The sequence below is a fragment of the Scyliorhinus canicula genome, chromosome 13, assembly GCF_902713615.1.
Source record: "Scyliorhinus canicula chromosome 13, sScyCan1.1, whole genome shotgun sequence".
In the NCBI taxonomy this organism is placed as follows: domain Eukaryota; kingdom Metazoa; phylum Chordata; class Chondrichthyes; order Carcharhiniformes; family Scyliorhinidae; genus Scyliorhinus; species Scyliorhinus canicula.
The window spans coordinates 89,007,958-89,021,429 of NC_052158.1; the positions used below are offsets into that span (position 1 = coordinate 89,007,958).

The 13,472-nt window shown below is 41.9% G+C and overlaps 1 protein-coding gene across 4 annotated transcripts in view; it reads right to left on the bottom strand.

Annotated features, from left to right (window-relative positions):
• Nucleotides 1–248: 248 nt before the first annotated feature.
• pax3b (paired box 3b) overlaps nt 249–13,472 on the bottom strand; it is a 115,547-nt gene continuing 102,323 nt past the window's right edge. For 2 of the 4 annotated variants that reach the window (XM_038816688.1, XM_038816690.1), the window contains exon 8: nt 3,816–4,684. In XM_038816688.1, the coding sequence (XP_038672616.1) occupies nt 4,331–4,684 (354 nt within the window). In that variant the 3' untranslated portion in view covers nt 3,816–4,330. Of the gene's footprint in view, nt 2,122–2,641; nt 2,895–3,815; nt 4,685–13,472 lie in introns of those variants that run through there. The other 2 variants (XM_038816689.1, XM_038816691.1) reach the window with 2 other exon arrangements.

Here is a 13,472-nt window from a genome sequence, read left to right on the forward strand (position 1 = left end):
CCTGCCCAAGTGCCCTTCCCTTTCCCAAAATACCCTGTTCCGCATCTGACCCTCTCCCAACCTCCCCCTTCCCAACTTTTCCCCCACCCTCCCGCCAATCAGTGAGACTTTCATTCATCGTTTTACATAAAACAGCACCAATATTAATCAACATCCATTGCACAGTGCATAGCATTATATGATAAAAGGGACTCGCATTCCGTTGGTTGATTTTCTTAGCTGTTTATTTTTTATTATAAATAGTAAATATTCACTGTGTTTGTACAGGAAAGAGAATCTTTACATCAAGGCTGTATTTTGCAGTCAAATGTCAAACAGAAGGTTGGATGACAGACACCACAAAACATTCAGTTCCATCACCCTTTAAAACCAACATGTGACAGAAGAGGTCATATTATCTAGATCATTGTACTTAATGGCAGTAATTATCTAATTTGTTACTACATGCTAAGCAAAAATGTACATATCATGAGATACATGCTAAATTCTAAAATAGTTGAATATATAGGAATAAATAATAGCCTCTCTATGAATATCTATGCTGCTATGCAACAACTTAACAGGTTGATATCATAATCATAATTAAGTTTATGGACAAGGTCATGAGAAATGTTACCACAAACTCCTACAAGGATATAAACATCAAGCTACCAATCTTTCTGTGTGATTCTGGAACCATATTTGTAAAAGGTTATATGGAAATGTCCAAATTGCCACTATATTTTAAGCACTGAGCAGAAAGGTACTAACAGTCCATTATGAACGATTTCTGAGCTTTCTGCTTTCTACACATACCATTCCCCTAGTCTTACTAAAATAAGATATGATTTTCAGTCTGTGATATAAACATTACAATGTTGTTTTTCTACACATCAGATTTTACAGTTAAGAATTTATGTACAATATGAATGTATATTTTGCTCAGCTCTTGTATATCCTTAGCAATGCCCAAAGCACCTGCCAGTAAACATCTTATATGGTCAACCAATTAAATTACAGAGATGTCAAGAAAAATAGAATACAGTACAATACTTTCAAGAAATACCATGGTAACGCAGAAGTACATAATATTGCACATTGCTGTTTCATCACTAAAGGCGAAATAAATTTGTTGCTTTTGTTCTTTCTGCACTGAAGATATTTTGCTAGTGTACCTAATTATGGAACTTTAAACAGCTCCATTTATTTCCGACTAAACAAAACCCTTCCTTCATATTACTTGGTCCTTTTTTGAGTAGTTGTGATCCATTCACCAGCAGAGATATAAACCAGAGTGGCTCTTGCGATAAACATGTACATTTTAAATAAGAAAAGCTGGTTGTTTAGATGTTGTTTTGTAATTGACTACTATTTCAAAATACTTCAGTTGTAACAGTTTAATCTATTTACATGGCAAACAATCCTTCAGAAGATCGGTGATATATGCCCTTAAAGTTAATTTTGGAACAGAGTCACATGGGGATGTCACAATTTAATGAGAATCAATGAGTCATTGATGACTATGTGAGTATTGTTTGGTACACTGGTAACCAGCAAATAGAAATTCATGCAGTAAATGGCTACCAAGTGGTGGATAGAATTCCACTAGCCAGGTCATTAACACTTAACTGGATAGAATTGTTTTTCTTTTATGAAGACTTACTTGAACTAACTTTCACCAGCAGAGTTGATTGTAAATCAGTCTTCCACTATCATTCTGACCAAGTTACGCAGATATGATTAATACTGAATGCTTGAGAAATGCACAATATTTCATTATTGTGGCAAGAACTTGGAAGAAGCTCTTACTCATCATTTACTGAATGCCTGCCGCATATCCATAATCGGCTGCGTGGGCTACAAAGGGGAATTAATTTTCTCATTCTTCTCTAAATAGAAAAGCCAATGTCTAAGGCAACAGAAGTAATATTTATACCATAACTTAGAACAAAGGACTCTTCCTTTGATCACAAATGAAAACCATTATCAGAGGAAGACAAGAGTTGGCTTGTTTCTGGGGAACAGATCCAACCGTTGTGGGTACCAAAGTCCCATTATGTTTGTGGGTCCAGAACAAGGGTCGTTTCAACTTTTTATGGGTTTTCCCTCATGCTATATCTGGCTTCAGATAATGAAAGGCACCTGTAATGGAAGTAAAAGAAACTTAGGAATGCTTCTTGTGACAACATCGTAGCAAGGGGCCATGTCAAATGCAGGTACAATGTTGTCAGGGCTAATCATGACCTGCCAAAACTACGAGGGTTACTTTGTTTATATTAGGACAAGTTTGACAGTACCACACGGATCCAGGAATATTGTCCAAGATGATGCCTGATTTGGTTTTTATCGGAACATGTGTTTTTAATAGTGACATTCCAGTGGCTGTTTTATTTTTTGACAGACCTTGGCCTTAGGTTCTATATAAATGGCAAGCATATATTAGGTCTCGGCAATTAATCATATCAAGATGCTGCCGACTGCACTGAAGATAATTATATATAGTGCTTTAATTCAGTCTGTCAACAAAATTGTTTTATTAGAAATAGGCAGAACTTTTAAGTGCGTGACAGTTTTCTTTGTGGATATTTTGTACCCATTGTCTGAACAATCTAGCCCAATTTGTTGACTTTCCAATGAGCGCATCATGATGTAGCTTCTTCTTCCCAAAATGAACTTTTATTTCACTTGCACCGTAATCACAACCACAGATTGATTCAGCTTCTCAGTTGTGGAGGCAGGGAAGTTTAAAAGGAAAGATTTACCGATGAATGCGAACATATCATTTGCAGCACCTTCATAAGTATAAAGTAAGCATAGTGAGCAAAAATCGGTAACGAGTTGAAATTCCACTCTGCGCATTGGTTAATGTGTCCTCGTCAATTTCTTCTGCATGTTTTCTTAATGGAGTTGTAAACCTGTCGATTTTAAAGGAGGTGGTAACTGATCAAATAGAATTTGAATGAATGTATTAACCAGTGCATTAATAAGTAAAGGCAGAGGGATTTCAATGCCGCACTGAATTACTGAATAAAACGTGTGTGTCTGAAGTAAAATAAATTGCCATTTATCAAATTTCCAGTCCAGTGAAAATTAGAATTAAAAAATAATAGGGTGAAGTTTTGGATTGCACACCAGCTAAAAACAAGTACTGTGTCATGTTGTTACTTAAATGAAACCTTTAAGATCCTGAGGGATCTTGTAAGGATGGATGTGGAGAGGGTGTTTCCTCTTCCGGTAGAATCTAGAATTAGGGGACGATGTTCAGAAATGACATGTGGCTCATTTGAAACAGAGATTAGGAGAATTTGTTTCTCTGAGGGTCATGCATCTTTGGAACTCTCTTCCTCCGAAGGCAGTGGAAGCAGCATGTTTGAATATTTTCAAGGCAGAGCTAGATAGATTCCTGATTGACAAGGAGGGGTGAAAGGTTATTGGGGGTGGGTAGATATGCAGGGTTGTGGTTGCAATCAGCCATGATCTTACTGAATGGCGGAGCATGCTCAAAGAGCTGAGTGGCCTACACTTGCTCAAAGTTTGCACATTCGTATGAAAGGAATACAACGACTTTCTGGCCCAACCCACTGCCAGAGTTGTCCAGTCCTGCCAAAAGTCAGTGGACCTTTGGCTGAGCCATCAAATCTCCCGCAGCGAGTCTCGCCACAACAGGGCCGGATAATCCCAGCCAATGTTGACTAAGCTTCAGTTAGCATAGTTCAAAGTAAACATTTCTATTAAAAAAAAATAACTGGCTTAAAAAAATAATAGGACAACCTTTAAATAATTAAACAGCAATGTTCTTTATTCATTAATTAAAACTATACTCCAGCTATTATAAGAAATAAAGTATCATCTGGCTGCATTCTATAAAAGACAGATGTTTACAGCTATGAGATTAAAGTAGTTTCTTGGTAACAGATTTTTGGCAGCCTAATAGAATGAAAGGGGGAGAAAAGCTGAATGTAGTCCGGCCAGAATGTGGTAACTTCCAATGTCTAGAGAATACTATCCTAACACAGGGTAAAACATTACATTTTCATATACCACAACAGCGCAGTGTAGAAAAATGACAACTTTTCATTTGTTTTTCAAGTTCAATACAATTTAATCCTGAAATCTTTCTATGGTGATATTGGCCCCTCCCCTCATCATTGTTTCTCTGAATCAAACTAAAATATTGACCGAATGAATGCTAACTTTTTTTCTGGTAACTTTTGCATGCTTTGCTTGCGCATTTGGCTGGAATGTTGCACTATGTGCCAAAACATACGAAATGAGCAATATATTTTTGCAAATATTTCAAAACTTATTTGTACACAAGACGAATAAGCCATACTGAATTTTACATTCATCATCAAAGTTTGTACACTGAGTCACACATTTTAATACAAATCGACGAAGGATGGGGTGGGTAGGCATTTTTATAGCTAAAGGTATTGCTTAGATTCACATGGCACTTACTTTGCCCATATTGTCCATACTGGTATCCTGCCACTGAATCCATACTGTAACCTGAGGAGCTGTAAGTTGATGGGCAGTATGATTGTGTGGTGGGCAAGCTGTCAAGAGGTTTCATAGGGTCCAGCCGCTGACTGCAGCTGGCAGAAACTGAAGTGGAAGGTTCCAGACCTCCAGTTAATGGTGACAGAGCATAGTCAGTTTGTGGTTGGTGTGGAACACCACCAGGATTTGCCAGGAGTCCCATTACCTGCAGATACAAAAAGAATGGCATTGTTAATAATATGATATCAAGATTACATTCGATTTTTCTTTTTTTTTAAATATCTGGACAGTATTTTGAGACCTCTTCTCACAGATAATTATACATTGAGGCTGTGATTCCTAATGTTAATATTGTAATCTTGCCCAGCACTCTCTTCTACAATATAAGCACAATGAGAATTACAGAACATATTACAGTAATCCACAGGTAGGTTTTTCATCCTATACTTCACTTCAGTTCAAACCTGTAGTAAAGATCAAAATATCTAGGGCGAAATTCTCCGCCCCCCACGACGGGTGGGAGAATAGCGGGAGGGCCTTCCCGACATTTTTGCCGCCCTCCCGCTATTCTCCCCCCCCCCCCCCCCCGCCCCCCCCCCCCCCCCCCCCCCCCGCCGAAGTCCCGACCCGAATCGCTGCCGCCGTTTTTTTACGGCCGGCAGCGATTCTCAGCTGTTAGATGGGCCGAAGTCCCAGCCCTTTCCGCCGTTTTTACGAACGGCAAACACACCTGGTCTTGCCGTTCGTAAAAACGGCGTGACTAACTCGCTATTAATAACCATGACACCGATTGGCACGGCCGTACCACGGCCGTGCCAAGGGTGCCATGGGCCCGCGATCGGTGGGCACCGATCGCGGGCAGCGGGCCCGATGCCCGTGCACTACTTGTCCTTCCGCCGCCCCGCAGTATCCATTCGCGGGGCGGCTGAGGGGCAACCCGGCACGCGCATGCGCGGGTTTCGCGCAAAAACGCGATGACGTCACCCGCGCATGTGCGGGTTGGAGTCTTCCAACCTGCGCATGCGCGGCTGACGTCATATGACGCGTCAGCCGGCGCTAACTCCGGCAAGCGGGCTTAACGATTTTCGTTAAGCCCGTCTTGCCGGAGCCTACAGCGTCGGGCTGCTAGCCCCGACCGGGGACCAGAATCGGTCCCCGGTCGGGAAGGGGCGCGCTGCCGTAAAACCCGCCCGGGTTTTACGCCAGCTTTACGATTTCTCCCGTTTTGGGAGAATCGCGCCCCTGATTTCTGGGCAGCACGGTGGCCTAGTGGGTAGCACAACCGCCTCATGGCGCTGAGGTCCCAGGTTCGATCCTGGCTCTGGGTCACTGTCCGTGTGGAGTTTGCAAAAAAAATTTTTTTTAAAGATCCAATTTCTAATAAGAAGAAATGGTGAGGAAACAGGATCGGTGAAAGAAGAAGTGATTTAATTCTGATGGAGGATGAAGCTGCCACTGTGGTTTGGATTTTCCCACACTCTCCATCCTCTTATCAGCCAGGCCAGGGGTCAAAACAGTGAGTGAGAAAATCAGATGGCAAGGCCGACCATTGTCCTCTTACTCCAACAAGATTTCCCTCCAGCACCAACCTTTGCCAAGCCAACTGCTGGTCGGTCACCCTTTCATTGCACCTTGCATGTAAAAGCCCATGGCGATTGTCCTTTTTTCTCTTGCCACTTTTCCACCCACACCTAGATTTGAAACTTTTGCGATACCATAGCACGCACTGCAAATGCACTTCTTAACGGAAGAAAAGGGTCTAGTAACAGGTTTTTACGCTCTATCTTGGCTTAATCCCTTGACCTTTGAAGGTCTCAGCCAAGGCCTCTGTAAGTGATTAGAATGGTACAATGCATACAATTTAAGGGTGTTCAGGGCTGTGAAGGCTAATGTGTGACTGGGGAAACAGTACTACCCACATTATTGTACAGAGAGTCACATGGGAGTAGTATAGTCCAGTAGTGAATCTAGTAGAAGTTGACATAGAGATAGCATCTAGCCAGGACTGTATCGTGTGTATATATGTATATAGCTATGTGCTTTTAATAAACAGTGATTGTTCAACTATTCAAGCCTCTAGACCTCTTCATTAGACAGCATACAATCTTACAACATGGTGGCAGTGGGGGGCAGCACGGTGATGAAGTGGTTAGCACTGCTGCCTCATGGCGCCAAGGAGCCGGGTTTAATCCCAGCCCTGGGTCACTGTCGTGTGGAGTTTTAACATTCTCTGTGTGGGTCTCAGTCGCACAACCCAAAAAAATGTGCAGGGTAAGTGAATTGGCCAGGCTAAATTGCCCCTTAATTGGGAAAAAAAACTTGGTACTCTAGATTTAAAAAAAGAAAAAACACGATGGCAGTGGATGAAGGATCCCAAAATCCCTAAGAATGAAGAAGAAAGGAAACTGCAGTCCAACCTGAGAGAAATGCGTCTAACCTGACGTCCTCAGATAACAGTTGGAAATCACTTAAGAAGCTTCATTAGAGGTATGGAGGCTGAAGGGCAGAAGAAAGATCAGCGTAAAAGGACACCACCGGAGCACATGGAGGTCCATTTTGAGATCCAATCAAAAATAGAGTCAAAGGACCCAGCCAGATCGCAAAAGGTGAGCAAGCTCCAAAGAAAAGGTTGATATAAGCTTTTAAATGTGGCCCACAATCAGGCAGCATTAACAGATCAACTGTTTAACAAGCATGACTTGAAGAATGCTGCAGCTCAGACCAAGCGCAAACGCAAAAATTAAAGAAGTCAGGGAAAAAGAGTTTCAATTCGATTCTCCAAGCTTAGGAAAGCAACCAGCTAGCCAATCAATTCAAACTATTTTCTGCAGACCGGTGAAGTTTAAAATAGCTCCGTAACTTCAATGGGAGCCCCCCAATTCCTGGTAAATGGGGAAAGAGAAGTAGAATGATTACTAGTGCTATTTTAAAAAATTAAACCTTTATTTTAATGTAATGAAAACAGCCATGGATGGTAAATCAATACTACCCGATTAATTAAGGCAGATGGAAGGGACAGACCACGCACAAAATTGGGTGCTATGGAGAAGAAGATTTTTAAGAGATACAATACCATTAGGATTGAATATAAAAACAAAGGGCGCAATGCACCCGAATGAGGACAGTCTCCTGTAGCGTGCGATTAGCCAGGTGTTTGCTGGTGTTCATAGCACGGAAAAACACGTCACTATCTAACGGCTTTCCAGGTAGATTGGCCAGCAGCAGGGAATACGCTGCACTTAGCTCCTTTACCTGCACTGAAGCGCTCCACTCGCTGGAACTCCTCAGAGAAGCGAGAGATTGGGACGTCATTTTTAAATTGCATCCCGATCTCTCGAGTCCCCAACACATCCTCCAAACTCATGTATAAGGAGATCTCCCCACTCCCCTCCACACCTGTGCAGGACACATCCCTGCTGTGCAAAAAATGCCAATTTGGCGCCTTGGCAGTGCCACCCAGGGAGTGGCACCTGGGCACCTTGGCAGTGTCAAGGTGCCAAGGTGTCCAGGTGGCACCAGCAGTGCCAGGGTGCCACCCGACCCACAGGGTAAGTTTCTGGGGGCCTCCAATCCCCTGGGAGAACCCCACAATTGTCTTTCCTTCTGATCCCCGTTTCTGAACGGCGCTCACCCAAGGTCTCCAAGGCAAGGGAGTTAGATCCAACGCCTTGGTTAGATCTCGGGAATGCATATTAGACTGCAGCTAGCCGTCTCACTCTAATATACAGATTTGCCAGTGAGTGATTCCCCCCCCCCCCTCACACAATGGGTGGGATTCACATTGCGGCGTCTCGCGAGATCGCATTCACCGCTACGAGGTATGGTGAGCCAGGTAGTTCCCGGAAGAGAGATATACCGGCATCTACCAGCCGCGCCATGCTGCTCTTCAGGCGCAACGCGACCGGTAGATCCCGCCCCACTGCTGAACAAGTTAATGAATTATTATGTTCAATAGGGCCAATAATCAATGACCTAATTGCCAGAGGAGAAACAAGTGAATCTTCCAATAACATTGAAGAAGTCCTGACGTCCTTTGACACCTACTTTAAACTAAGAAGCAAAAAGATTTTGGATCAAGCAATGTTTAACATGGGACCCAAACACCTGGGGAACTCATAGACTCCTTCACAAATGAGTTATACAAATTTGCTGAAGGCCGTGACTATGGTGACATTTAGTCAGAGCTCATGAGACCGAATAGTAATGGGAGTGCATGATGATACTCTTTGGATGTACTCCAATCTAAAACCGTTCTGACTTGGGAAACAGTCATCCAAATTACCAGACAATTGGAAGTCCGTCAGCAAAACCGATCCATTTTGCATTGAAGTGGCATAGCGCAATCGCAACAATCCATTTTGTAAAGCAACAGAAGGCAAGGAGACTCCAGGACAAGAAAAGCAATGCCAAAGCAAAACACAAGATGGTGGCAGACCATGTCAGTACTGTGATGCCGAAATACCTCACAGGAGTGATCATTGTCCAGAAATCACTGTGCAGTGCTTTCACTGCCACCGCCTGGGATACTCTGGAATGATGTGCAAGTCCAAAACCTCAAGATATGTGGCGACCCCAAATGAGACCATGAGATAGGTAAACCACACCAAGGAGCTGTCCAACAAAGCTTCTCGGGAGAAATTAAGGAACCCAAATTCACATTTTGGAATGTTGACATATCTGTAAATTTCAATCATGAATTTCAAGTTAGGCACAGGAGCCAGTTATGATGGTCCAGTCAGATCAGAAACTGTGGCTAAAAGACCTCTGGTTAGAGATGACAGACATTCCTCTGTATGATTCTGGAGGAATCCAATTACCTGCCATAGGCAAGATTCAAGAACCATCCTGGTATGACAACAAGCAAATAATGTCCATGACATTCTCCATGTCATCCACACTAAATCTTTTTCTCTCCAGAGTAGAGATGCCTTTGTGCCCTCAGCCTCCTTAAAACAACAGAAGACGTCAAAACAACCACTATGGTCAACAACCAATAGGTCCACCAATGCTGATGGTCTTGACTAAGACTTCAGTTCACAATTGGCCTCATTCTTGGTTGTTAATCCAGCTCCTATGCAGTTGTCCAAAAATACTCTTCTTTGGTTACACCAGCCAAACCTCCAGATAAGCCACAATACTTAAAAAAGAGGAGAAGGGGCATCAGCAGCAGGTGCAGCCTGAAGTTCTACAACAATCGTGCTGTCACAGAACAAGCAAAAATTACAGCAGCAAAGCTGAAGCTTCAAGCTCACAGGCACCATAAGATGAAGGAGCAGAGGGAGGTCATTTGGCCCATTGAGTCTGCTTCACGATTCAATTAGTTCATGACTGATCTGATGGGATACTCTTCAACTCCTTTCCTCCCTTATCCCCAAAACCCAGAAAGAAGAGACCACCAACTCACCAAGACAAAAGTGCATATGGAGAGACAGAGTGCATTAGAAACCAAGCTGCAGGTTGAGCTCAAGGATGAGGAGTATGCAAACATAAAGGAGGAAAACCTTCAACTTTCAGGAAGAACATGGCAGACCCCACTGAAAAAAGAAAACCTGCGTCCACTCCATGAATGAATAGACTGACCATTTCCTCTGGAAGGACAGAGTTAAGCCCATGGTATCCAACCAAGGAAGACAGATTGTCGACATAGAACAATACAGCACTAAGGAGTGCAAGAAGTGAACCAGATGTTGACACCCGAGTAATTGAAACATCAAGTACTGCAAGTTCAACTCCAGACCAACAAAGTAAGCCCAAAACAATTGAGACAATCACGCCTGCAAACTTGAAAAGATCTGGAAAAGTCGTAAAGTTGTAAAGCATCCAGACTATCTGAACCTGTAAAGTCCGAGACTTTGGGGGAGAAGGGTTTGCATGTACATATTGTTGTAAATACATTCGGGTAAAGGCTTGGGGGGGGGGGGGAGATAGTATTAAGGTTCTTAATGTTCATGTTAAGATGTAGAAAGTCACATGGGAGTGTAATAGAGAGATTGGTAGATGCTACCATCGAAATAGCACCTAGTCAGGACGTATCCTATATATATATATGAAATGAAATGAATGAAAAATGAAAATCGCTTATTGTCACGAGTAGGCTTCAATAAAGTTACTGTGAAAAGCCCCTAGTCGCCACATTCCGGCGCCTGTCCGGGGAGGCTGATACGGGAATCGAACCGTGCTGCTGGCCTGCCTTGGTCTGCTTTAAAAGCCAGCGATTTAGCCCAGTGAGCTAAATCAGCTATCAGATGTATATAGTTGTGTTATTACTAGACAGTTAATGTTCAACCACACAAGCCTCTAGACTCCTTCATTAGACAACATACAGCTTTACAGAAATGAGTGACTTGGAATTATGACAGGTATAGATGTCATTGTGTCAGGATGTTGAAGCCAGAAGTACACACAAACACACAAAAATAAAGGTCAAGAAAAGACTAACTGATCCATCAAACTTGTTCGTTTAACTTCTATCCACATCACCCTATCAACCCTTCCCCCACTCCATCCCAAACACACCAGTAACAGGGAAGAATCTCCACTTGAGCCAAACTAATGTTTCTATATTTTCCAGATGTTGATAATTTAAGAAAGGCTGTTGGATAATACATGATTGGTTTGTATTCAAGATCAACTTCTGTGATTCAAATTTCTGACTTCAGAAAACATTTTGTTCATCACATTTTTTTAAAGAAATCCCTTTGTTTCAGGTGGAACTTTTAGACTCAAAAGTAAAAGAGTATTGTAACCGCCTACGCATTTCCATCAATTTTTGAAAGATTACAACAGAATGTTTCTTTGCTTTACATTTGCACAGTATCATCTTGCACAAACGTAAAATGCAGCACTCAAAAATAAAATTTCTGTCAGTTTATACACAGGTACAGGGAAGTCTACTGAAGAGTAATTTCTTGTCAAAGGCAATTTTCATCTGTGAACCAATTTTGGGATCAAATAACAGTGAAAAGGTGAAATCTTCATAAGAATAACTTTAACTAAGAGTAAGTTTTTTGCTCCAGAAGGGACAATGCTACTTTTTCTGAAGAGGAACTCGATACACTCTACTTAATATTTCTATAACCTAAGGCGTTGGTGGTATTCTTTCAATTGTACGAATCTACCCACAGGCAAAATCTTAATATGTTTGGAAGAATGCCAGTGAAAGGATTAAATATTTTAAAGTTTCCTGTTGCTTAAAAAAGTCAGTTTGTGACCCTGAATGTCCACCAGCACAATTTATTAAGTGCTAATTGTTTTTTGGCATTGTTCGGACAGAGAAAACTTGCAAGGAAAATTTGCAACAGAACTCCATTTCTGTGTCGTTAAATGCAGCTGCATAAATGACCAACGTTGTGGCCTGGGCATTTAGATGACTTATTGTAAAATCAACACATTCAATTTTAAACCCGTCTCTGTTTTCTAATCAGTGCAGCTAGACCAAAATATGTGCCCTTGATTTTCTATAAACTAAAGACTTATTTTAAAACAAAAATTAGAATCTTTGTACTGCAGTCACATCCTTCAATTGAAGCAAATGTGATGGAGAATGTTGAACAAAATTATATATTTACACAAAATTGGTTGATCTTCTAAATTGAACCATTCCCTCTAGGCACAGTTTTGATAGTGGATTAAACATATTTAGTTTGTCGAGGATTAAAATGGGATAAAATGGGAAACTTTGATGCTCAGAAGAGGATTGTATATTTAAGTGACACGTTTGGAGTCTAGATACCTAATTATCAGTCAATGGAAGGTGGCTTTATATTCAATGCCTGAATGAGGATTTTACTCATAAGGTGAGATGAATCTCCCCAAAGCTGATTTTGTACTCTTAATTTTTAATACTTTTAGCAGTTGATGTATTGGCACCCTTTCTGGCTCAATTGGTAAATGTGCCCCTCAGGACAGATCAGCTCTACGGATCGGCAAGATCGCAGATTTGATCATTGGTGTTTATTTTGTTAACTGATCTCAGCAGGGAAGCTGTGCACTTTAAATGTCCACTGTGCCACTGAGAACAGGGGTGGCTGGAATGGTCAGAAGGAGGTACCTTGACCCTGTCATTATTTATTGGTCCTTTTGTATATTCATTCAGAAGATGCAGGGAAAGCTCGAAAGGTCAGCATTTATTTGCAATCCCTAATTGTCCTCAAGAAGGTGATGGTGAGCTGCTATCTTAAAACTGCCATCACCGGTGAACCTGCTCCCATAGACATGTAAGTATGGACCTCCAGGATTTTGATACAGCGACGATGAATGAATAATGATATATTTCAAAGCCATGATGGTCCATGACTTGAACGGGAACTTGAAAGTGGGAATGTTTCCAGGCACCTGTTCTTGACCTTCTCAGAGGTAAAGGAGCTGTTGGCGATGGAGCCTTGGCGAATTGCTGCAGTATGATTCATTGATGGTGCACCATGCAGACAAGATCCAGAATTTTCCAGCCTAGCCCACAGTCGGGATCTTCTGATTCTGCCGAAAGTTAATGAACATTTGGTTGGTCCACCCCATCCCCTGCATGGGTCCCGCCACAGCGGGGTGTCAAGAAACTCCAGGCCATGATCCAACAGTGTTGGTGCCAAAGAATGTTTAACATGATGGCTAGGTTACCGATCAAATGGCCTGCTTTATCCTGGATGGCATTGAGATTCTTGAGTGTTGTTGGGGCTGCATTCATCCAGGCAATTAAAGATACTGGAGTACAAGGTGAAATTCAGCTCTAAGGCTACCAAAAGTTGAATAACCTGTTAACATTCATAGCCTAGACTCACATGTACAGAGTGACATTTCGGACAAGGTTCTGAAGAGTGCCGATTTCCTGAGGAACTGCAGTTAATTAGAGTCAGAACTTACAGCAGGAGAATATAGTTTGAGGGTAGGTGGAAAATGGTTGAAAATTTCCAGAAAGGAGTAGCATCTTTTATGTTTGGCTTTTGTTGAATAAGTTGGAAAACTTCATTCGCTGAATTTTGTCAGAAGACTATTTTTTT